The sequence below is a fragment of the Micropterus salmoides genome, unplaced genomic scaffold (genome assembly GCF_014851395.1).
Source record: "Micropterus salmoides isolate LMB-PRFRI ecotype aquatic unplaced genomic scaffold, ASM1485139v1 Ms_hic_scaffold_14, whole genome shotgun sequence".
NCBI classification, from domain to species: Eukaryota; Metazoa; Chordata; class Actinopteri; order Centrarchiformes; family Centrarchidae; genus Micropterus; species Micropterus salmoides.
In genome coordinates, this window is record NW_024040485.1 from 16,038,339 (window position 1) to 16,063,551 (window position 25,213).

General features: G+C 40.3%; 1 protein-coding gene across 5 annotated transcripts; it reads right to left on the reverse strand.

Moving 5' to 3' along the window:
• Nucleotides 1-576: 576 nt before the first annotated feature.
• LOC119902078 (5'-AMP-activated protein kinase subunit gamma-2-like) lies at nt 577-24,845 on the reverse strand. 5 transcript variants are annotated; one of them, XM_038717983.1, is made up of 16 exons: nt 24,561-24,845; nt 22,996-23,061; nt 19,319-19,580; nt 10,753-10,973; nt 8,198-8,249; nt 7,132-7,238; nt 6,368-6,449; nt 5,352-5,410; nt 5,209-5,254; nt 5,043-5,097; nt 4,801-4,927; nt 4,401-4,566; nt 4,272-4,309; nt 4,012-4,158; nt 3,819-3,912; nt 577-1,970 (listed from the first exon to the last, which is right to left on the reverse strand). In XM_038717983.1, the coding sequence occupies exons 1-16, from the start codon at nt 24,642-24,644 to the stop codon at nt 1,939-1,941; spliced, it is 1,638 nt and encodes a 545-aa protein (XP_038573911.1). In that variant the 5' UTR covers nt 24,645-24,845; the 3' UTR covers nt 577-1,938. The 5 variants fall into 5 exon arrangements, with proteins under 5 accessions (XP_038573911.1, XP_038573912.1, XP_038573914.1 ...); XM_038717984.1 differs by lacking the exon at nt 22,996-23,061 and having other exon boundaries at nt 24,561-24,843; XM_038717986.1 differs by lacking the exons at nt 19,319-19,580; nt 22,996-23,061; nt 24,561-24,845 and adding an exon at nt 15,623-15,944.
• Nucleotides 24,846-25,213: the final 368 nt, after the last annotated feature.

Consider the following 25,213-nt stretch of genomic DNA (forward strand, 5'->3'; position numbering starts at 1 on the left):
TGACGAACCAGGGTTAGGCTTACAATTTTGGATTTATTTACGCACTTTAAAAACATTTATTGAAAGTTTTATTCTTTTTACATGTTTAATAACAGCATTAGGCGTTGAAATGTATATTGGAATAGGCTTCACTTATTGGGAGAAAACTGGTAGTTCAATGTAAAAATCGGACGTTGAGCACCCCCGTATCGCCAAAATGGCACGATCCTTGTTTCACTGCGAAGCTTCGACTGTGAGATTGACAGTCGATTCAGGCTCCGCCCATCGAAGCATCTAATCTTCGACTATTGGGGGTCAGACCTAGTATGAACTCACATCGTGGACGAAGCACAGTCAGTGTTTTCTCTGCAGAGAAAAACAAACTCCATGAAAGCCAATGTGTGGATCTAAGGGGTATGATGAAGGGGTATTTGAGACCATCTCATAGGACTGTGGGGGTATATCAGACAAAAAAGATTGGGAACTACTCTCCTATTGGAAAACATCCCTGGACTGATAAAAAAACAAACAAAAACACAACAACAAAAAAACCCCACACAGTATACACAGTGTAATAAAAACTCAGAACATAACTAGTACATTCAGTGTCCATTTATTTTTCCGCAGCCAGAAAAATAGAAAAAGTAAAACAAAGAACATTCATACTGCTGAAGTGTAGTTTCTCATGCTTGCACATTTACAGTACATGTTGATCTGTTACAAAGTCTCTTTGAACTGGACATATTGCCACAATATATTTACAAAAATAACATTAAAACTGCAGTCTCTTTAAACATGTTGACACATTCATAAAAATAAAGCTTTGTGAGACACGTTTCCCGAAAACGATCCTATTTACACAGTCAAAGATGGAGATGAGTTCTGTCGAGCTACAGCTGAGATAACCGTTGATTTGCAAGTTTGTGAGTATCAGATTGTCTGAAGTGTCAAAACTGAAAATAAATGCAAAGAAAAAAAGTTTCTAAACATCTAAAAGACGGTCTTGTAATACCATTACAAAAATGCATCCTTAAGCCGCAATGACTAAATCATAGTGCGAAGTACTCACTCATAGATCTTGGCTGATCCTTATTAATGTATATTTGTATTTGCCTCTGACCACTGCGTGTTTCTGTGGAAAGCATTTTCTTTTCAGAATTGGATCTATTCAAATGAAATTCTTGACACTTCTGACACAGAAAATGCAACAAAATAATAAAAAAAAGGAAATGAAATGATATGATTTAGAAGGTAGAATTTGCTACTTATAATACATTCATTAACATTTTTTTTATCCAAATAATTCCACTTATTTGACAATAAATGTCAAAAGACAAATACTTAACTGGTGTGGGCAAGGCAAACAAAAGGCACAAATAAAGATTGTGCATCAATCTCTCTGTATTGGCACTGGCAAATGTCAAAAAATGGCCACATTGCAGGTGAAAGTTTTGCTACCAAACATAAGTTGCATCTGTGAATGTTCACCTTTCTATACCAAAACACCGAGGTGATGACCTTCGTAATATACTACAAAATGTGAAAAAAATAAAATCAGATTACAGCAGCAACTACACACTCCAAAACACAGAAGCCCTAACTCATTAGAACCAGTCTTTCCCATCTTTCCCCGGCTGGTGACCATAATGCATCTCTGTGTCTGTGTGCATGACTGTGTGTAGAAATACAACACACTGTGTGTGTGCGCATCTGATCAGTGTTCAAGCAAACAAAAACTAAAATAATTCAGATAAATCAAACCTCAGTGCAGGAACTCCACTTCATTTAGCTGTCTAGCTCTTTGGTTTCTAAGCCTCTTTAGTGCATCAGTTGAAGGCGTTGCTGGAACCTTTAGGCTGGCTCTACTCAACCTCACGCTCCCTACACTAACATTATTACCTCAAGCCAACCCCGAACTTATTTCCTCCCACGTCTCCACCAGCTGATGCTTCCTCCCTCTCACTCAGTCAGGTTTTCCTCCTTACAGGCATCTGCGGAAGAGGAGAAGAAGTAGTAACAGTTAGGACACAACAGGGACACGATGCATAAACAAACAACCTGTAGCACAGACTGGATTCCTGTTATTTAAATCTTGTTTAAATGTTTCTATCCATTTTCATCATTGATGATTACATATAAAAACACAACCTCACCAATGGCTTGATTTTTGGAAAAACTTGCCACTCTGCTGTTATATCTCACTGGAAATAAAACCCACCATTTAGGCTTTCAAAACCATGATAACTCTCATGATAAATGTTCTACCAAATATTTTTCACAAATCAGTGTTTCTAGCATGATTTAATGACTAAAGTCCGAAAGCCTGATAGAAGCCTGATCGTTTGCTGTAGCGCGCGCGCACGCGCACACACACACACACACACACACACACACACACACACACTTCGAAATACATGAAAGAATAGTTTAATATACGAATCAGCACAGACCTAAAGCTAGGCTTGATTCATTTTGACACTGGGTTTGTTCCAAGTTCAGTTTGTCCTCAGTTCATGTTGTTAAGCTTTGGTTTGCTAAGCGTCGCTGCTGCCTGTAACATGTCCATATCCATCACATTACATCCATTAAAGTTGCTTTTCTCTCAATTCAGAGCAATTAGCGCAAACACAAATATGGAAGTGTGTAAATGCACCACCTGTTGACCTCCGTACGTGGTTGTTGTGGACCTTGTGGATCTTAAAAATGTTTATCCCTTTTGTGAAGGCAACAGAGGGGTTGTCTAGAATGATTTCACTAAATCCGTCTATGCATATGCAATAGGGCTGAACGATTTTGGGGAAAAAAAAATCTAATTGCGTTTTCCCCACCAGATGTTGCGATTAGTTCAATATTCACAACCAGTGTATTTTTGAGGGAAGCCACGTCAAGAAGCACAGAGCAGATGAACCGGGCAGGAAGACAGACTCAAAACAGCAGAGAGAATCTGGTTGCAGACTCCTGATTGTATATCAACAATAAACACTTAAAACAGACGATTTAGAGAAACAATTTAACTACATAGCCTACTTAGCCATGGTTTAACAAATAAAAAAAGTCAGCAAAATCAGATGAGCAAAACCTATTCTGAAATGCTCCATATGGATATGTAGCCTGCAGAAAGCGGAACAAAGCCGGCTCAGAGAGAGCTGTTATCTGTAGTTGAATCACATAAAATGAAAAATTAACATGTCAACAACGCAGGGCAGCTAAACGCTCCGCTGCTGAATCACTTCAGCGTGAGCCGACGCCGGACAAAACCGCGGCACAGCCAACGCTTGTGTCGGTTCGGTTGACACCATTATCCCACATTTTACTCCAGTTTCGTTTGTTGTTGTAAATTGTACATGCCCTGTGCCACTGTGATTGGTGAGTAGGATCATAACAGGAAGCAAGTCTGTCACACAACGGTATCTGCATGACTGTTTAAAACGGGTCAGATGCGCTGTATAATTAACCTACATTTTAATCATCGTCTTCACGATTAGCTAATCGCGTTCTTTCAAATCACAATTTCAATTTGAAAACGATTAATCGTTCAGCCCTAATATGTAACTATGAACTTATTAAATAAAGAGAAAACTTCTTGACGTCTCTGGCCCCGACTGAGAATAACAGCCTCTTCATCCTGACAACAATCCTCATAACACACAGCGGCATCCAGCAGGACAAACAGGACGTCGGGCACCATGCCTCCTTACAGCCAGCAACAGGCAACAACCAGCCGAGAGTAAAGTAGACGTGTTTTCCTACCCAGGACAGGGTTAGAGGGCAGGGTGGGGAGAGAGCTCAGGGTCCAGGACAGAAGGGGAGTTGGTGCTAGCAATGCTGAGCATCTATACCTGCAGGGCTGAGCACCAGGGCCTGGAGGATGTCTGACAGAGAGACGATGCCTTCGATGCTGGAGCGCTCGTCCACCACCACCAAACGATGCACCTAGCAGAAAAACACAAAAACAGATGAACTTCATATCAGTCCTGATCCCCCCCCCATGGGTCACTAAATGTATGCACACATCGTTGTCACAAATCTCACTTCAGCTTTGACTATTCTGTCCACAATTGTCTCCATTGTTTCCATTTTGTGGCACTTCATGACTCCTTCGAAGTACTGACAGCGATGTTTCAGCGCCTGTGTCACTGTGATGTCCAGGTTGTTGTACGTCTTCTCAGCAGCCAAGTTCTACACACAATCATGAAAATGCATTTTTTAGCATCTACTTTTGTTATTTTGTCTCTTCAAAAAAAAAACAAACAAAAAAAAAAAAAACTGAAAATGTAGAAATTTCAACTTACAATCACATCAAACTTTGAGTAAATGTCCACAACTTTGCCTGTAAAGAGTGCACAAAGAACTCAAGTAAGAAAGTAAGTTAGTTTGTTTAGTATTATTTACTTTGTCAACAATGATGTTTGTGATCTTACCAGACTCATCCACCACAGGCAGGGCAGACACTCGTCTCTCCACAAAGATGTTGAGTGCTTTGATGATGGGTGTGTCCGCATGGATGAAAGCAATGTCATGGTACGTGCCAATGCCCAGCTCCCCGAGAGTCTGCTTCATGAAAGCTGGCTTTGGCATTTCACACATCTAGAGAACACAAACGCACAGACAGGGAGGCAAGGACCTGTTCAGTGTGATCACTCTCCACCCAATTCATTAAAGTCACATCCCATTGTATTAAATTTCCATGTTTACCACAAGGGGGCAGCAGGCAAGTGAAAGTTGGACAAGTAGTCATAATCATCCATCATATAGATTAAAATGCTGTGCAAGCTTGACATTCATGCACAGACAGGCCGACAGTGACCGTGCTGGACTCACAAAAAGCTGGAGAAACTTGAGGATCCTCTTGTGCGTGAGAATATAAAGTGCGTTTCCCGTGACGGGGTCGATGACAGGCAGGCGGTGAATTTTGTTTTTGATGAGGGTGTACACTGCGTCAAACAGGCTGCAACACAATAAACACAATGACCAGTTACAAGTAGCACAATAAACATCTGCTCCCACGCACACAAGCATGTGCAAAAACAGAAAGATTCTTTATTTTGAGACAGACAATGTACCTTGCATCAGGTGATATGTTGACCAGAGGTTTGAATGTTGCTTGAAGGTAAACCTCTGAAGAAAATGAATGAAATATTAAATGTATTTTATATTCTGCTTATAAAATGGCACTGAAGTCTAACATGCAAGTCACAAAAACACGACGGCATCATCATGATTGCTAACCTCTCCACGTCTCAAGCTTATGTTCCTCTAATTCATAAATTTGCACCTGAAATACAAGAAATAGATGTTAGTTTAAAAAAACAAAACAGAATTCCTCAATGAAAGCTTATCTCATGCAAACTTTATCTATCAAGTGGACCTACCATCGGTGACTTATAGTATCTGTGTAGTATGATGATGAAATCTGTGATTGTCAGCATTCCTACAATGAAAATAGACGTTAAAGCACTACTTCAACACACAACATAGAGCGCCATGCCTGCAGGCATTGTGGAGTTGGTTAGAGGAGACAGTGCTTACATGGGCGTGGTCCAAACACCCCCACCCCCCGCTTCATCATCAGGCTGACTTGGCATTCATTATTCATCACAGCTGACTTGCAATAAACTACGCAGGAGAAAAAAAAAAAAAAACCCAGCACAAAAATAAAATTCACTTCTATCTTAGTAACAGAAGTCTGCTGCAATTTATTTATTTTTATTATCTCCAGCCTCTCTGAGCACTGGTCAATACAGAGGAGTCATTGCTGCGCTTAATGGTTTGTGACAGCTCCTGCGACTTCTCCTCAATATAGCATCATGCCCCACTAACCATGACCAGAGGCATTAATACACAGCGTTTCTTCCGTTCATTTAGCAATGGCGCACCAGCACAGCAGAGACAATTTCGATCTCTGTTAAGAGAAAATCTGAAATAAAATTAACATGCCAATTTTGCCTTTTTTCCCCTGTGGACTAAAAAATATGCAGACTGCATATTCTCATTAAAGAGTCAAATCTACAGAGCAAATAAGAAGACTAAAAGGTAACTAAACATATTTTTGTCTTGCAAATCTCACATGTATGGAATGACATGTGCCTTTTCCTAGAGATGGTGTTTGATTGAAAGCTTGGCAATTAAATCTGCAATGTGTGGAAGCCCTTTTTTCTATTATTTGGTCCAAATACTTGGCAAGCATTGATGATTTAATAATTGTAAAACAAGCCTTACTTTGACTGAAAAGCAACAAACCTAGAAAACTGCAAACTAACAGTCAACACAAAACTACCAATAAAGCCTCTAGTTCTTATTATACGAACTATAAACAATTATTTTAGTATGTGAAACACCAAAAAAAGCATTAAAACGGCAAAAGTCTGCTACGTTTAGGAGTTCTTACCCACAAAACTTTGCTTCTCTGTGTCCCATAGTGGAGCAGCTCGCACACCGTTGGCTACCAAGGCAAAGAAAGCTTTCTTAACCTGTCAAGCAACAGTTGTCATAAAATATCTAATTAGATTATACATTGAGATAAAACACAAAACTTCACAACAATGTGATTATCATATCTGGAGCTGAAATACATAATTAGCTGATCAGTGGAAAATTAAATCCACAACAATTCTGATAATCGATTTGGATGTTGAATCAAAACAAATATTCACATGTCCATGCTTCTAAAATGTGAAGGTTTGCTGCTTTTTAATGTTTTATGACTTTAAATTGACCATCTTTAGGTTTTGAACACACACACACAAAAAAAAGAGACTTCTAAAAAAAAAAAAAGATTTCTAATCAAAAATAATCTTTGGCTGCTCCCGTCATCTGATGACATTTTGTAGCAGAGACACGTGATGTATCTTGTGAAGTACAATCTAAACCCTCGGCTTTGAGTTGGTTTTAGCTGTCATCATTAGAGCTTCTGTGGATTTCGCGGTTGAAGATCTACACATCAAAGAGGGCAAACTCTCAGGATTACTGTTTAACAGCTTTTTGACAATTCTATCAACCAAGCCATCGAAACCGCCCTGAAGCGAATACTCACGCTTATTTTATTGTACATTAACTTTGACTGAATACCTCTTTCGGTTCTTAAAACAAGAAACCACATTATCATATAAAGCTCTGTCTGCAGGCAAAACAAACGTTAGGCACAGTACTAACTTGGAGTGCCGTGTCGAACACAACCAGCTTGGAACTTGTGGGGACGATGTCGTAGCACTTGTGGGATTTCATAAAGCGCATGTAAATATCACTCTCAGGTTCAGCAGCTGTAAAAAGAAAAAAGCAGGAAAGTACTTTTAGAGGAAGGAGAAATCTCACAGGGAATATAATGAGAGACTGGAAACAAAACACACTGGGAGACTAAACAACCATTATGTTTCTGAACCACTTACAGACACTTTACTGCGCCATCTTACTGATAATTAAGCTCTGCTTTAAGCACCAACAAGCACAGAAACAGTGGAAAAACACAGACAGCAAAAGTACTGTAGGAACTTATGTCCACCATGATTCAGTTAGATGATTACAGTAGGGTTCCCCCACACACAAAGTGGATTAATCTATTAGGCTTTTTTACTGACAAAATAAATTAGTATTTAATTATTTATCATTAAAGTTTAAAAAAAGTCTTGTTCCAGCTCCTGAAATGTAAATTTTTATTTACCTCGTTTTATATCATTGTAAATCGAAAAAAAATAATAATATTGCTGATCAGACAAATTACATAAATTGTCATTACTTTTTTCTGAGATTTCAAAGATTGAATGATTTTTCCACTTTTGTAGCAGCCTTACTCACATGTTGCAATACAATGAGTTCAAAAGCTTTAATTATCATGATCGGAAGTTGATAGGAGGCCCTTTAATACCTCCTTTAAATGCCAGTCGGTAGTAGCTAACGTCATCATTCATGATTTATCAAGATCACTGCATAAAATTCTCATTAAAAATATTCGACTGAGATATTTAGATAAACGGGTCTGCTATGACAAGGAACCGGTCAATTCAGATGCATGTAGAGGGGATCCTCGCATTTCTGACGCACTGCGAACACAGTCTTTAAAAACACGTTTAAATCGCATATTTGTAGCGTGGTCTGACTAACGTTATCCGTCTGGCTAGAACTGCAATACCTGAAAAATTCCTGGTGCTACGGAGTCACCTTTATGTTACATTACTAGTTGCGTTGAAGGCTGAAGGTAGTAAAAGAGCAGAGGGACACTCACCATCATCATCTAGTTCAAGTTTCTCCAGCATGCCTTCGAATAAACCGTAGACCTGTGAGGGAGAAAAAAGGCAGAAGTTTGCAGGGAAGCGCGCAGCAAATCCTCACAAATCCTCACGCAGCAGCGCACAACAAAACTTTGCTGTAAATTTGTGAGTGAGTAGCTGGGTGAAGCGACTTTTCCCCAGCGGCCCCAGCAGACTGTGGTCACACCAAGTGCAGTGCGCAAAACACCAAGAACCACCAAGAAAAACACGTAGTGCGCCACCTGCGTTTTACCAGTTACATAAAGCTGCTCCATGTCCGCTAAATAGCCCAAACACAGGTAACGTGACAAAACCCCTTGTGCTGTTACAGCTGCTACTTTCCTGGCAGACTCATGTTGGACTACACACACCCCCTTAAAAACTCGCAGTGGAACAGTCCTGATCCATTTGCTGCAGTAATGGGGAACCAATGCCGACGCGCTGCTCAAACAGCCACCACACGGTCGTGTGAGAATTAATCCCGCCACAATAAACCATCGGAATTCATTGTTATAGTTTTAATCTGCCAAACAACACTCACCGCAGGAGCAGGCTCGCACATGAGGCGTGGAGAGAAAAAGCAGGAAGCTCCACGCGCTGTGGACACACCCCTCCATGCAGAGCAACCTGGTTACTTCACCATATTAGGAAGTCCCTTACGTTGCTTAGCAGCAAGAAGCTGGGGATGCCTTATCACGTCCATAAGAGTTAATAGCTTCTGACAAAACAGCAACATGGTAGAGCTCTACAGCAACAACAATTGTTTTAGCCTTGGTAATTGAGGCAGCTTGAGAAAACACCACATTGTGCCATTTGCATCTCATAGACATACATAGGCACCTTCTCAACATGAAATATGCTGCATCATGCTGAGATGACGAGAGATTTGCATACAAAATTGCCTGCTTGTTGATACATGATCTCCCCTGGCCCTTAATTTGCGAGTATATCCAAAAAAGCCACTGCATCAGTATAACAAAGCCTGCATACCTGCTCTGGGATGCTACACCGTCCCCAGTGTCGTCCTGCAATGGTGACACAGCGCTTCTCTCGCCAACAACTACTCCTGCACTTTCATAAATCTTGCCCTGCAGCATCACACCGGGGCGCACAGCCTGCTTAGGTATTACAGCAAACTCCAGGGACGCAGCCATACACAAATCCATTAAATGAATTGCTTCTGAAATTGGATTTGGCAAAAAGTAAACTACAGCATCAGAAGATTATTTTGTGAGCCTCCATTATGCATGGTGTAGAGGAAAGAAGGAGTGGTCACAGAGAGGCTGACAGGCACTGACTCATTGCTCTTCAACCACAACCATGAGTCCTTGGGCATTAATATCAACAGTATACAATGTTGGTGATGAAATATTGATTTACCCTCTCTGGCTAGAATCCACAATCACTCACAGCAGACAGGTGGAGACAGACCTACAGATAATTATTCATGAAAAGGGCACAGAAGCAATTCCTCACTAGCTGTGGGAAATCTGCCTTCACCTCCTGACTCGAACTGGTGAATCCTGCATAAAACCCACAAAACTGTTCTGACAAAACCCTGAACTGCTTCTTAGTTGTTTTTGCAGCAGCAGTCAATTGCACACCTGCTTACTCCGTCATCTAATGCTGTTCAAGATGTTGCTTTAATACAGAGGCAATATTTACACCCTCTGTTTGCCACCGATGCTCAGAGCAAATAGCGCACACGCAGCCTGTTCAGAAAGTATCAGAGCTTGAATGAAAGCCATCTGCATCATCCATGCTTTTTGTTCACCACTGTCCCAGAAAACCCTTATGACACTGTTATAAGTAGCACATGACTCATGGACAGAAGGCATGTAAGGCGACTGTTATGTAGCCACAAAGGAAAAATTGTTATTAGTTTTAAAGTCTTGTGATCCGTGCAGAATTTATCAGTTTTTTTTTTTTCAGGAAATATGAATCGGCATCACTGATATTGAACGAGTGCAGAGAGACAGCATTTCATTTAGTCATATATTCAGAATCAGAAACAGCTTTAATGCCAAGTGGTTTTTAACACAAATGAGGAATTTGCTTTGGTGACTATGTGCGTAATTCAGTCTTATTTTTGACCAAAAGCAATAAATGTTTGACCTATTTCAAGAATTCACATGCATGTGTTATTCCTCAAGCCCTGGACAGTTCAGTCATTACTAGTGAACTCAAATCACTCTCTCCTAAAGCTTGAACCTTGGATAGGTGACCTTTAAACTAGTTTTGTACCTGTGATGTCAAATCTCTCCATAAACAACAAAGGGAGCAGTGACTTTGTGGAGCCATTAAATGCTACCGTCTCCACACAATTTTTATGATTATGTTTTAACAATGCTACCTGGTGAAAGAAAGAAGTCACGCCTAAATCTATTTGAGTCACATTCACTTGTTGGTCAGCGTTCACAAGCAGTGACTGAAGTGTTCTGAGGCAAACAAATAAAGTGACTTTTTAAAATGATGGCATTCAACTTTAATTGGTTTCTTAAAGTGAGAGCATTTTTGCAGTGTGACTCACTTGTTGTGAGGTAGATGGCACGGGGCTCAAGGAAGTGATCGGTGGTTTAGCAGAGGGAAGGGTGAGGCGCTGTCCTGTGTCTGGAGGTGTGAAGAGCGAGCGGGATCGGGAGCTCATCTCCAGGCGTTCAGGGCTGGGCCTGCTTGACTGGGCCTCCTGGGAGAACACAGGCTGGCTTGATGACTGGGTTGGGGTGGCGGGTGGTGTGGAGAGTCCTGAGGCTGCAGAGAGATAAAAATAAAAGGACCACAATTATAGATACCACAACTTATCTCTTGTTTCTCTCAATGTCAATCCATACGCCGTTCCCAGGGACACTGAAACACAGCGCGGATTGACATTGTTGATAGGCTTAGTTGGCAAGACTGAGGCCCTACAATCGTGACTGCCTCAGATACCATCAATGCTGTCACATGCTATTACAGAGAAGGAATGCATTTCTGATCCATCAGGTTGCTGCGGGTCCTGGCTACAGAGAAACAACACAGATACCAGGGATAAAGCCTCAGCCCAGTTGCTGACAGACGGGGGTGCAGCATTACAATCAATCACCATTACTAAAAGAGCTTGTATACATTATATCAACTTAAATAACAATTAGCAACTTACAGACATAAATAGTTTTTGCTATCCACTCCTTCTATAACTCATGTTTTAAAAAATACTGTTAAATCTATAAAATGTTATACAATTCACAACATTTTAAAAAAGGTTGTTTACATTTTTACAAGGCCCCACATGCCCATGGTCAACCACACAGGTGTTTTCACTTATTTTGCCTGATTAGACTTTGCCTGAAGACTGTGTGGGAACGTAATTATAGTTTGCCCAATTTCAACCTGAGCAGAAGTCTAATTAGCCAGAAGTGAAAACACCTGCGCAGGTTTCCAAAAACCTTTTTGTTAATCCATTCAATAGTGTGCCCTCCAAGCTTGCACTTGTTTTGTCTCTTGCTTTTTTGTTTGTTTTCAGCCTTGTGTGGGATCAGTGGCCAAAAGCGGAACAGTGAGCGCTCCTGTTGCACCTCTGTGGGTTGGACTTCATTACATTTTTAGAGTGACAAATTGGCTGCATGTCTTTACATTATAATGTAATGTGTATAATGATGAAGAGAAAAGAAAGGCTCAAATGCTGTAAAACAAATAATCAATAACAAAATGACAAAAAGACAACCGTTTTATTTAAATTCTAAAAATTTTTAAATCAATGGGTTCAACATTTTTAAATTACTGGAGTACAGCTATGATGTTGCATATTTACTTTTACTTTATTATCCCTTTTTAAATAGTTTATAAATTATCAATTAATCAAGTAATTGATTATATTTAACCACTTCCTCAATAACACTGCAGTGAACAGACAGCTGTTGACATCTACATTATTCGGTGTTCCCTTGATGGCACTCCAAAGTTCAACTCACCGAAATGAATGATGTAAAAAAAGGGATCCATAATGGATCAATATTGGAAAAAGAAACACAATGAATCATGCAGATTGTGTTTTCCCTGTTCCTGGCGCCCCTCCACAGTAACTAGGCCGATTACAACATAAGCAGCCGCATTAAACCCAACAGTCTGTCTGTGACATGAGCTCCTCCTGCGGAAGTGTCAGGTTGAAGGTGTCAGTCACATGACAGCCCTCACACGCTCTTTCACATCAGGCGTCACGATCTTACGCGGGGTGACACGCGACACTCACGCTGCCCTGGCTCCACCCCAATATTTCTGAGGCCAGACAAAGAGTGGCATGGGTGATGTGGACCAAATGGGTCACACGTCTTCCACCACGAGACTTTGTGTTGTCTTTTATCTTTCATTGCATATCCAGCACTAGTGAAAATATAAGCAGCAGTTTCAGTAAATCAGCCCACTTGACTCAGTCATATGAAATGAGCTGAGATCATTTATAAGTCATTCAAGCATATGACAAAGTACAAAGTATTTAGCATCTTTCTTAGGACTTTCTGCTATCTAAATATAATCTTCAAGTAATAATAATCACAAAAAATAAAAACATTCAAGTTAGGAGATATTTTCATAAATGAACCCTGTGTGTTGCGTGAACATTTTTCCTTGGTCAGTGCACTCCACACTATCTCTTGACATTTAGTTGGCATGCACCAGCCCTTTTTGGCGTACCCTGTTTCCGCTGTGTAGCCTTCTTATTTTAGTCACGCTGTTGTGGCACATTCCACAGGAGGAGATAACAGCGGGGCTGGGAGCCCTCTCTTCAGCCTGGTTTATAGGGGGTAAGCTAGACACCACACAGGAAACAGGAAATTGATGCCTTGCTGCAAGTAGTACAGTCAATTTAACTTTACATATATTTAAAAAAACATGCAGTATATAATATTTTAGAGCGAAGTTACCTAAGAACATACTACAGAGCGGTTTACGCAGGGAGACACAAGCAGCATTGATTTGTAAAGTAAATCTCTCCTTAACCTGATAATCAGTTTGCAGCCATTTGACCACTTTATTACCGTTTTATTTACAGATGAAACTATCAGTCAAATTAATCAATTAGTCGACTCATAAAATTCATCTGCAACTATTTTACAATTAATTCATTTTTAAAGTAATTTTCTAAGTAAAATGACAATATTTCCTGGTTCCACAATTGTGAGGATTTACTACTTTTTTGTCTTACATGATACTAAACTGTACAAAAACTGTCCCAACTGCTAAACAAGCAATATAAAAAAAAAAGAGGTCACCTTAGGATTTGGGACATTTTAATGGGCATTTTTCACTATTTTCTGATTATTGTAGGTCAAAAGATTAATCAATCAATCAAGAAATAATAATTTACATTTTACAAAGCTGAAACAATTATCCTAGTTTAATAATCAATTAGACAATCGACAGAAAAAGAAGATTAATAACTATTTTCATCATCAATTTATCATTTCAGTCATCTTTCAGATGTCTTTCATAGGTCGGCAATGTCAAACGTTACCAGCTTCTCAATTTGTAAAAAAAATTTTTTCCCAGTTTGTATCAAACTAAACTGAATATTTTTTCAGTTTTTAACTGTTAGTTGAACAAAGCAAGCTATTTGAAGATATCACCTTGGACTTTAGGAAGTTGTGTGAGATGTGCTCAGTGGTTCACAGGTGTTCGCAGAAGGTTGCAGATTAGCAGGGGCTAATCACACTTGGTTGTTCTATTGAAATTTTTCTGCAAGCTGTGTTAACATAACACCCACAAAAAAGCGAATCCTCTCAGTCTGGGTGGCCCCTGAGGAGTAGACAGCGTGTTTTCAGTTAAGTGGGGCTACTGTGCCTCTGGCAGCAACATAAGCTAACATAAGTAAGGCTTCTCCAGGCCCAGAGGACGTGCCTTCGTTTGCACTAGTTAGAACTGGTGTGTGGACTGTGAAGCAAAAGGTGATATGACAGTGAGTAACCCCCAGTTAGCAACAAAGGTTTCAAACTAATTAATTTATTTGGGTAAACTGTTAAGGGATATGACTGTTCAGCGCTGCAGTAACAGCATGTTCTCTAACTCACATAGGTAACTGCATCATGGCAAAACATTTAAATGAGCAGTCACAATTCAAACACACAGCAAATGGACTCCTCTATTTGGCAACTGCTGAAATTTCTCATGCAGATGTCAGCATCTTAGACGGTGCAGTGAAAATTGAAAGCGGCATAGTTTACTTTCCACATGTAGAGGTTCTGGATCATAAGACTTTAGAGTATAGGCAGAGATGTTACCATGACGTATACTGTCTTTTACGATGAACTCTACATCTTCTACATCCACATATGGAGGTACATAATTGTGACAGGACTCCTCTCATCTACTCCACCGAGGTCAGACTGCCTCTAAATCAGGATCCGTAGCATCTGTGATAAAGTGCCACACAGTGGGTCCCAGTGCTTCACTCATCAAGCATTATGAGCCAACACTTAACAGTAACTGCAGTAAGTCTGCATGGTGGTCAGTGCTTTTTTGTCACTGTTCAAGGACCTGCTTCTGGAGGAATATTATGTACAGAGATACTGTCCCCACACATAAGGGAAAAAAGCCCCCAAAATTCAACTTGTTTTGACTGTTCCTCCTTCAGCTGAAATGCTTCCTGTCAATTTAAATAGGCCTACAGATTTCAAAATGGAGCAGCTATTCTGAAGGGACTCCCTTAGGATGTGGGACAGAAGTAATGACATTGAACTGACACTGACTCAACTGACTCAAATAGAGTGGCTATAAATCACTTTACCATAAGGAAAAGTCTCACTTATGGTATTCCATTTAATTCAGACATAGCATTAACAAGACTACTGTCACATACCGTCCGTCGTAGATAACACCGCCTTGACATATGAATTACTGGAGACATATTAGTCTAGCACAATGCATAAAGCATCATGTAGAATGTGCAGATGCATCTCTATGAACTTAGATCAAGTTTCAGCTAGCCTCTTGCTGCAGGTCAACCCCACACAGATAGCTGTACCACTTTGGGCTGTGTCCTGACAATCTGTACAGATGTACTGCATGCTTTTGTGAAAGCAGGGACTAGTCATGTAACCAGCACCTAAACTATACAAACTATATATAAGACCACAACAAAAAATATTCAGCAACCATATGCACAGTAAATAATGAATACAGTATATAGGCAAGGAATAGATTTATACCAAATAAAAAAACAGATGCTCCCCTGAGTCTTGATGTTTACAATACATTTATCTGAAACCTTATTTCCTTAAAAAGGTGCACTAGCAGTGACTTCACTATGTATGCTGTTTGACTGTAAACATAAAAAAGATTCCAAGATTACTGTACTGTAACTGGAGGACGCTGCAGGAACATTTTAAGATAAAGTAGTAACAGAGCAGGTGACGAGCACAGCGCATTACCAGACAGACATGATGCCTCGGACTGATGCCTCCCTCCTAGCCCATCTTGCTCCTTCCTTTTCTTGCTCCTCCTCAGGCTGCCAAACCTCTTCATGGATTGCAGTGGGTTGTTGGTTCAAAACTAAATTTGACCATGACCATCTGCATCACGGTAGGGGCACAGAGATGTCTCAAAAAGGTCCCAAGTGAGGGTTACTCCACTTGCTAGATGAAGAAAGTTGTACAGAACTGAAGTTGAAAAGTACATCCACTTAAGGGAGTCCAAAATGGTTAGTCTTTGAAGCAGTCTTTAGGAGGGGAGAGGGTCCTTTTTATTAATGGAGGAAAATGGTCACCTACAATCTATGGATGAAGAAAATATAATAGTCTTCTGGCTTCTTCTGCAGGAGAAAACGTAATTTAAGCTATTCTATGATGTTGAGCACTTGACTTTCTCTAGAAGCCAGCAGTACAAGTTAAAAACAGAAAATAAAAACCACAGCAAGGCTAAGTTTGCATATCCAGGCAAAAAAAAAAAATCCTCCAAGGCCACAGAGCACAGAGTCAGCAGGACGCAGTGTACAGTATCTTTGTCAACTCATACATTTGAAGGATCTTTTCCTTCAAATGGAGAGTTTGAAAGCAGTAAACTCCACACAGCTTCAGTTATGAAGTGTCCCTCTTGCAAGTGATGCAAATAAAAACTTGGGCCGCACTCTTTCCCACCCTCTATGCGGTGTCAGTGCTGTAAATTGTCAGGTGCAGCTGTGGGTGGCGTCTCTTTAATATAGCACGCATGTCGGCAGCCTATAAAAGGAGGCCAGTCTATGAAGGCTATGCCAGTGATTGGCTCAGGCTGCGCACCTCCCTGCCCCCCCTTACACCCACTGCCCTCCCTCTTCCCACAGAGTAAAGTCAGCACAGGCACATCTGTCTCACTCTGTCTTCACACAATGTAACATTCAGGCTCGCACAATCTCAGTGTTTCCTGAAATGAAAACTCCTTCCTTTCTAATTTCTCTGAATTTGCAGCTCAAAATTAAAGGGATTACGCTGGGAATCCTGCAGCTCTGTCATTTGTACAGCCCGTTCTCTGTAACTTTTGGGGGGCCTGACCTTTAAGATTGCTGAGGCCAGCCCCTGTCAGATGAAAGCAGGGGGACATCTCATTTTGCTGTCAGCTGATCAGAAAGCCTCCATTCAATACCACTAGCCTCCCCTACCCTTAACAGATGGCCCACTTAATATTTGCTGCTCACATTAGCTACAGCATGTCCAGTACAGATCTCAATTAACATGTTATGCAAGTGCTCCACTCCACTCAGTGGGTCAATGTGAGTGAGGGGTTGACATAGCAATGGTAAAACCAGTCACCTCAAACATACTATGATACTTTTCATTATCCTTATAAAATAAATTTGCTTCAATTTGTATTGAAGGTTGCTAAGTATCAGATCCATGTGGATTTTAAATACTGTTTATCCAAACATCTACGTGTTCATGGTGTATTTTGTTAAGTGCTTACCTGGCTTAGCATCCTCACTCAAAATAAAATCATTCTGCCCTTGTAAGGCCTGTGTTTTGAGAATTTGGAAAGTCAAAACTGCCCGGTTCCTTTATTTACTGACAACATACAGCACACAGTAGCAACAGAGAGAGTGAGTGAGAGAGAGTTGGAAAAAATGAAGAAGAAAAAAAACACTGCATGGTTGTGTGAAGAGCTCCTGAGAGTCTGGTCACTTCCAGATAAGGGTATGAAAGCTCTACAGTTGCCTTCAACAGTGAAAGACTGACAATGTCCAGGCGATGGGAAAACACATATTTAGACCAGATGGGAATGAGAAGACATTCTGATCATATATGTAGCAAATATGGATATAAATGCGCCTGAGAAAACATAGTCACCTAATGTTTATTAGTCACATTTATGTTTACTAAAATGGTATATAAAAATACAGATAATAATGTACAGGTTATAAAATTGACAGCTTATTCAACACTAGTTGAAGAACTACATCAAGACAAGATTATGCCTTTAGCACACCCTTGTGGCAAAAGTAGCGTGTCTACAAAAACATCCCACTAATAAAAATAGAAAAGCTCAGCCTGTCCACTCAGTTGCTGCATGATATTAATTTGTTACTACTATCATTGGCCCCCGATCATTTAAAGCCCCATCATTATTCAGAAAACAAACAGAGGATGGAATGTCTCAAACCACATCAAACTCTGGAAATCCTGAGCAGCTGGCACGAGAGGGCTGTAGCTGTTGGTGTGTGTTTTGGTGTGTTTTAGCTTGGTTACCATCAATAATCTCCAAAGCAAACGGAGCATGCTCTCTCTTGAGGTCTGGCCCTGACAGAACTATTCCAACAGCCACTGCCAAACTGACCCTCTGTGAGGAAACAGAAGAATGGGTATGTGTACGAGCCAAAAACGTATGACTCATCTTTGTGCCGTTTGATGCTGCTTCCAGCAGGGCTGTTTCCGTGTAAAACAGGCTGGTTTTTGTTATGTAATAATCAGCCGCCCAAATACATGGAGACATGAGAGCTGAAAATCTGCCCGTGTCTGTTTTTCATAAAACTGCCTAGTCCATCTCAATTCCACTTCTTAGTGCATACCAGTATTAATGAGTTTTAACATTGAAGAATGGCTGGACTTCCACCGGTTGGATGGCAAACCTGTAACAAACAAACAACAAACCCCAGTCCACCCATTTATTTGAATGTGGGGGTAGTGTGTTAACGGTGCAGTAGTGTGAACTGCAGGGTATGCCGAAACTTTTGCAACTTGATGTCACGCTGCGGTGCCCAATCACATAAGCTGTGATCAGACTAAGATCAAACAAAGCCAACCATTTAATTTTCCTAGTTGTTGGCATTAAGAAGAGAATGAACATATATCTATCAGCACTTAAGTGATTGGCCATCTGTCTGACAATACAGGTGACCCTGTTGGTCTGCAGGGCATCCCAAAACAAAGCAGTGGATAGGCTTCTACTTCCTTATTGCTGCATGAGATGTTTTTACAGTATCTCATAAAAGTGAGTACACCCCTCACATTTTTGTAAATATTTGATTATATCTTTCCATGTGACAACACTGAAGAAATGACACTTTGCTACAATGTAAAGTAGTGAGTATACAGCTTATATAACAGTGTAAATTTGTTGTCCCACATCACACATTAATGTCAAAACCGTTGGTAACGAAAGTGAGTACACCCCTAACTGAAAATGTCCAAATTGGGCCCAATTAGCCATTTTCCCTCCCCGGAGTCATGTGACTCGTTATTGTTACAAGGTCACAGGTGTGAATGAGGAGCAAGTGTGTTAAATTTTGCTCTCACACTCCTTCATACTGGTCACTGGAAGTTCAACTGTATGTCAGGTCTGTCACAAGCAAGATATCTATTAACTCACAAACTTTATATAACACTTATGTAGCATTATAGAACTCAATTAGAAGCAGGTTCCTGTATGTGGTTTTACTTCATACAGCAGGAAACCCAACTTATCTTTTGAGATAACACTGTTTCATCTATTGTGTCTTACTTCCTTTATAATCGTCTTCCCTCTAGTTCTGGTCTTGCACAGTATATAAGAACTGATTTGCATTGCCAATACAAACCAGTTACAACAGCCATTTCAGCTTCCACCAACATTAAGCGTGTGAGTGTTTGTCATGAATGGGCAATGACAGGTTTCAGACTCACCTCTCCTGGTTCTGGAGAAAATTTTGATGCTTGCAGGTGTGGAGCTGGATGAGGAGCGGAAGATACCACTGAAGCTTAGGCGATGGGGGGACTTGGGAGAGGGGTTCTGATGGGGGGGGTAGGGGAAGATAGTTTTAGGTGAACCTGAGCTGGTCTTCGATTGCACTGGAGCTGAATGAGGACATGGGGGGAGAAGGGCGCTGGCTGGGCTCCTGGCAGACACTCCCTTGGTGGGGCTGGCTGATCGGATGTGGCGCTCTCCCTGAGAGACAATAAGGAGGCAGTTTTACTTTCCTGCATTTTTGGAAGTGAGGGTTTATGTTCACTGTGCAACAACAGTGAGTGAGAGTGAAAACTTAACTTAAGATCCAAAGCAAAGGGCCGTACTGAATGATGTATTATGAAATGACTGACTGCACTTTGGATTACTACTACTTTTTTTTTTACCTATGAACCACTGTTTAGTTTAGTTAGCCACACTGTTAAAACTTAATGGTATCTCATAAAGAGCAGTACGAGAATGTGAGAATCATGTGCCACATGCATAAATCTGTAACCGTTTACAATAACGTACACACAATTGTGGAACGAGCGAGGAACAAATCAGGAACGACCTGATTTTTAATAGTTAATAAGTTGCGTTCCCTAATATCTCAGAATCAAGGACTGTATTGATGATAATGGAGAGTTACGAGATTACAGAATTACATAATGACCACCCTTTTCATGAGTAGTTCCAGATTAACGCTGAATCAACCACTGAGCTGCACAAAACTAGTAACTCATTAATTACTCTTAACTTAGGCTACAGGCCACACTAATATGTTTTCTTTATAAAACGCAGACTTTTTGCTACGTTTGCACCTCCCATCCAGACTAAAACAGCGAATCCGAATACCTACAACGAAGAAGTTTAAAAAAACGCTGCTGACCCCATTTTCGTTTTAAAACTTCGAGGTAGCGTATTATTAGTGAGGACAGGTGAAAACAGAGGACTTTAAAAACAATGACGCAGACACTCACATTCCTGATTGGGTCTTTTAAGTCATGCAAAGCAAAAACAAAATGCTACGGACAGTGTTTATGTTTTGGTATTTCTATTAAAATATTTTGTGCTGTGCAAATAACACACATGTGCTTGTCGCCGTATTTACTTTGCGACGACTCCCACACTGTTTCAGTGCCACAGTTTGTAATCCCGTGTTATTTTCAGTAAAAGTTCCACCTCGTCGTCAGTCTGTTCCAAAAAATCTTTGGTGTGGATCTTCGTCTGTAATAGTACTTTCTTGTTTCGCTAAATGTGATGTTTTTGTAGACACGCTACTTTTGCCACAAGGGTGTGCTAAAGATAATCGCCTTCATGTTTACACCATCACGAACATGCCCAGTGTACGTGAATGATCACTAGATGTGCGTCGTTTTGATATAGACGGAGATCAACCATGATACGCAGCTAAAACGCTGGTGTGGAAAGAGATCGTATTCGTTATAAAACTCAATTCTTCCATACTCTACTGTTTACAAAAACGTAGTAGTGTTGATGTAGCCTTAATCATTAGTTACTCTTTTTGTGCACCCAAGTAAAGTGATACATCATACTGAGTTTGTTAAGTAATCCCTCTTATCTCATGATTACCAGACTGTTACTTATCTAGAAAAAAATAATTACCATTACTTAACATTTCTGTGCTAAGTACCGCTTTTATTAAAAGCCTAGTCTCAATTAAAAGCCTGGTCTGGTTTCTACAGAAGTTCTTTAGATGTATAAACCCTCTTGAAGCCCACTGGGTCACCTGCTTGAGCTATTCTAAGCTGCTTAGATTGTGAATACCAATATAAGTGTTTAAATCTTTCTATATAGACATGCTACACATCATTAGATAAGTTAGATTCTCCAAAATTCAATTGTTTTGTTCATTTTACGGAAGCAATAAGCACCAAAGTATTATTCATTCAGATTTACCGGCATGGTAAAGGAATTAAAAGCCTGTCCCATTTAGATGCCTCTCCCAAATATAGGCGGGGTGAGTTCACTGATTTAATAAAATGAAAGCCCGGGTTATTAACTGAAGTTTTACGTTAATAGACAGAATTTTGTGTACCGTATTGTGAAATGATACCAATATAGGAATATTCTGTCATGATCTAGTTTTTAAACAAGGAAATGCGATAAAAATCACTGAAAAACCAACATTGATTACTGGACATTCTCAACCAGAGAGCACTCTGATGCAACATTTTTCACTTGTTTTCTTCTGGACAATTTGCAATCTGGAGAATATCTATTCAAACTAATCCCAAGCAGAAATACCTCATTTTGTCAGCTGTACAAGACTCAATTAGAGCTAAACAGAAAAAAAAAGCAATTCATGCTGCAATCACAATCTTTATTTACTGTCTCAAGCGGCTTTATAAATCCTACTTCTCTCTAAGACATAATGTTGTGCTGCACAGTGTGTTTACCGGGCCATCATGTTCAGTGGCCTCACCCTCAATAAATCACAAACAATCAACACTTCTGTTAGTTAACAATAGTCACAATATTTTTCATTATGACTTTCTGTGTTTATAGGTATATCTCTGCAAGGTCAGTATCATGCAATAAGACTGAGAAATCCTTCTCTATTTGCTGTGCAGACACCAAAAAAAAAAAAACAACACGAGACGGCAGCCAATCTAGCTGGAGATACAGAGAACCTCCTCCCCACCACTGCCTGCTTGGGATGTGCCAACAACAAATCTTTTAACCATTTGTGGGCTCTGATATAGTGAAGCACTATCATATGCAATGATATCCGGCTGAGGTTGTATTAGTGTTTTGGTAACATTTTTGGTGGATAAAAGCCCGCCATGTATAATAACCAGTCTCAACCAAACAGATAAGCTGCATGACGATATGATGTGCAAAAAGAACCACTGCTGCTCTATAGGAAAGAAAATGCACTGGTAATAACACCAGAGGCTAAATCACTAAATTTTGTAACAAATCAAATTAAGAAAGGGAAGGGTTATTTTGTCTGGTCTCCTTAAAAAGGTTTCACGGTGGTATTTGCTTAAGGCTGGCCGTATTCATACACACATTTCTGTTTAACCAATCCTGTGACAAATCTGAGAGAGCAAGTGCACACACCCATCTTTTCTGTTTGCCAACATTTCTCACTCTGCCATTGTGCAAGCGCTTGTTAAGGCAAGTGAAGAGCGATGAGGGTTTTTTTCTGGCTATAAAATCAATTCTTTCGAAACACAAGAGAATTCAGGTTTTTATCAGCACTGCGCAATTATTACTGAGGTAAAACGGAAATGTGTTTTTTGGTGGATATGAGGTAATGATCGAGGATTAATCCTATTCAAATCCATTAGAGCAGACACTAGGAAGAGGCTGCTTTCTTTTTTAGAAAAAAAAAACTATTTCCTCTATGTGATCCTGCTATGCCTGGACACAGTGGGTGCGATGTTACTGTAAGCCAGCGAAGGTTGGCAGAATAGGAAGAATGGCCTTGTGTAATATTTTGCTCTCCCAAATCCACGTCTAAATGTGTTCAAAGCCAAACAAACCACAGCCAAACAGACAAGATAAATCATGTGCTGGAAAAAAACAAACTTGAGAAAACAAACAATTGGCAATTCAATGAAAAATAATGAGACAAAAATCATTTAAAAGAAAATTATTTCTGTACCGTCTGAGCACCACTTTTGGTGGAGCCACTCGTCTCCACTTGTGGGGAAGTAAACGCACCCAACTCCTGCGCAAAACAGAGATCTGAGTGTCAAGGATAAAGCCAACTTCCAGGAAATACAGCAGCAAAACAAAATAACATGTCATAACAGGTAAAATGAATGCATTCTTAGCCACTACATGCTACTGTAGACGGTCTCAACAATAAATGGACATGTTCACCGGCTCATTGCTTTGGGAGAAAGTGAAAATGTTCAACACCTCCTGGTTTAGGCTTTCAGCGTGCCACTGAAAAGAAGAAAAACATGTGCCACCGCGGAAACCTTTGCAAGTAAATGCAACACATAACACTCTCCTTCACATACCATACACACCCAGGGTTGGGTTTTACATTCCACTTGAGACAAATTGTGCAATGCTTGCTGCAGACATAATTAAGTGACCATGCAAACCTGTTCCGATGTCTTTTCTGCCACTACTGTGTTTCCATCAGGTTGAGTTTGGGGAAGTTTATATGGTGGGGGAAAGCGCCAACATCCAGCACTTGTATGTTGGCCAGAGTGTTGACAAAAACAGTGCTGTATTAACACGCTTACTTCCTATCAGGGAAGTGATTTTTACCATTTTTGTAACAGATTGTGTCCTTTTCATTTACGATTAAAAGGACGCAATAGGTGGATCTGATGGAAGAATCCAATAAATACATGCCTGTGAGCTACTGTCACAATAGCTGTTATCAGTGCTACAAGACAAAACAAATTATTGTCACTAAAGTGTGCTCACAGTATCCAGGAGATGGTTTGACCTTGAAAAACAGTCTTTACAGCAAAGGACAAAACAATCCCAGACATTAATTGTTGAGACTGGTGAATGGAGGCAACTGTGAATCATGGCTGGCTACTGAAATTAAGTAACATAAACAAAGCCTCATTGTTGTGACGATAATGGATCCTCACTTGCTGATTTGGAGCAGGTTGGTTCCTCTGCTTTGCTTAATATTGTGTTTGTTTTTCCCTCACAATTATTTGACACACAGGTTTTCTGTTTTATACCATCTAGTTTGTCATCCAAGTATGTTTGGGTTTTGGACTGTTGGTTGGACAAAATAAGATACCCAAGGTCCTAATCACTTTCGACTCAGTCAGATAGCCATACATAGTGACGTTGGTTGCCAAAGCAGGGGAGTTGGCTACAATGACATCACATTAAAGTGTTACTGTTATACATAGGTTACTGTTATACATAGGCCTACTGATGAAAATCTTTAAGGAAAGTAAATATGTCAAAAATATAACAATAATTAGCCATTTGTTTAATCGTTAGATGCACTTAACATGGAAATATGCAAAATCAATGAGATATATTTTGCGGCAGTAATCAAACTGACGAACTGAAAAGTACAGAGACAGCTGTCAATCATGCACGCTTGTCTGCACGCGACGACGCAAACAAAAACGGCTAACTTGATAACGCTTAAAGTTCCGGTTCTCCTGATTTCAAGTTCAACAAGTTTTTCTTAAACAGTCACAGTAAGAAGCCAAATTAGTTGATACTTCACCGACTCACTGGCATGTTAATCCTCAGACTTCTCCTCTTCTTTGGTATTTTCTTTGAGCTCTCCTTGCTGGACTCCATCACCGTGCTTCCCATTTTTGTCTTCAAAGGAGCGAAACCAGAAAAAAGTGTGCTCGTTAACTGCTGTAATGTGACTGCTGACCATCAACAGCCGCCTCCACCTTCACTTCAGCTGCCCAGTCTGCTTACTACGACAACACTGAGGCGCTGTCTCATCCACCAGGAAGTAACGTTGGGCTTGGCAGTGAAAAGAGGCAGAGCACTCAGCACGCATCTTCAAATGAGTTTCAACACGGACTGTTTACAGGTGTTATGTCACGGTCTGTACCCCGGAGAAATCTATTTCCGTGTTTATGGTTTTCCTACGACTCGGTCTCACGCCAGAGAAGGGGAAAAAACAGCATCGCTCCCTCGGTTTTTTTTTTCGGGGGGGGGGGGGCGTACTGATAAAAACAGCGCTTATATATATAAAAAATATGTTGGATCACACAGTCCTTTCTCTACAGTTTCGAGAAGGTGATTATAATCACAAGCTAATTTGTTGTTAGGAAGAGGGGCGTTAAATTGTTTACTTGTCGTTTCGCAAGCGCATTTTCTTGTACGGTGGCAAAACAAGAAAAAGGCAAAACGGAGGGCACCCAGCC

What these genes read in the sequence shown, in the direction of transcription:
- LOC119902078 (XM_038717983.1), bottom strand. Translation starts at nt 24,644, where the DNA reads ATGGGAAGCACGGTGATGGAGTCCAGCAAGGAGAGCTCAAAGAAAATA. An exon ending in TGTTCGACACGGCACTCCAA is followed by an intron (nt 6,450 to 7,131) that starts GTTAGTACTGTG and finishes GTTGCTTGACAG; the next exon opens with GTTAAGAAAGCTTTCTTTGC. An exon ending in AGAGAAGCAAAGTTTTGTGG is followed by an intron (nt 5,411 to 6,367) that starts GTAAGAACTCCT and finishes TTTTCATTGTAG; the next exon opens with GAATGCTGACAATCACAGAT.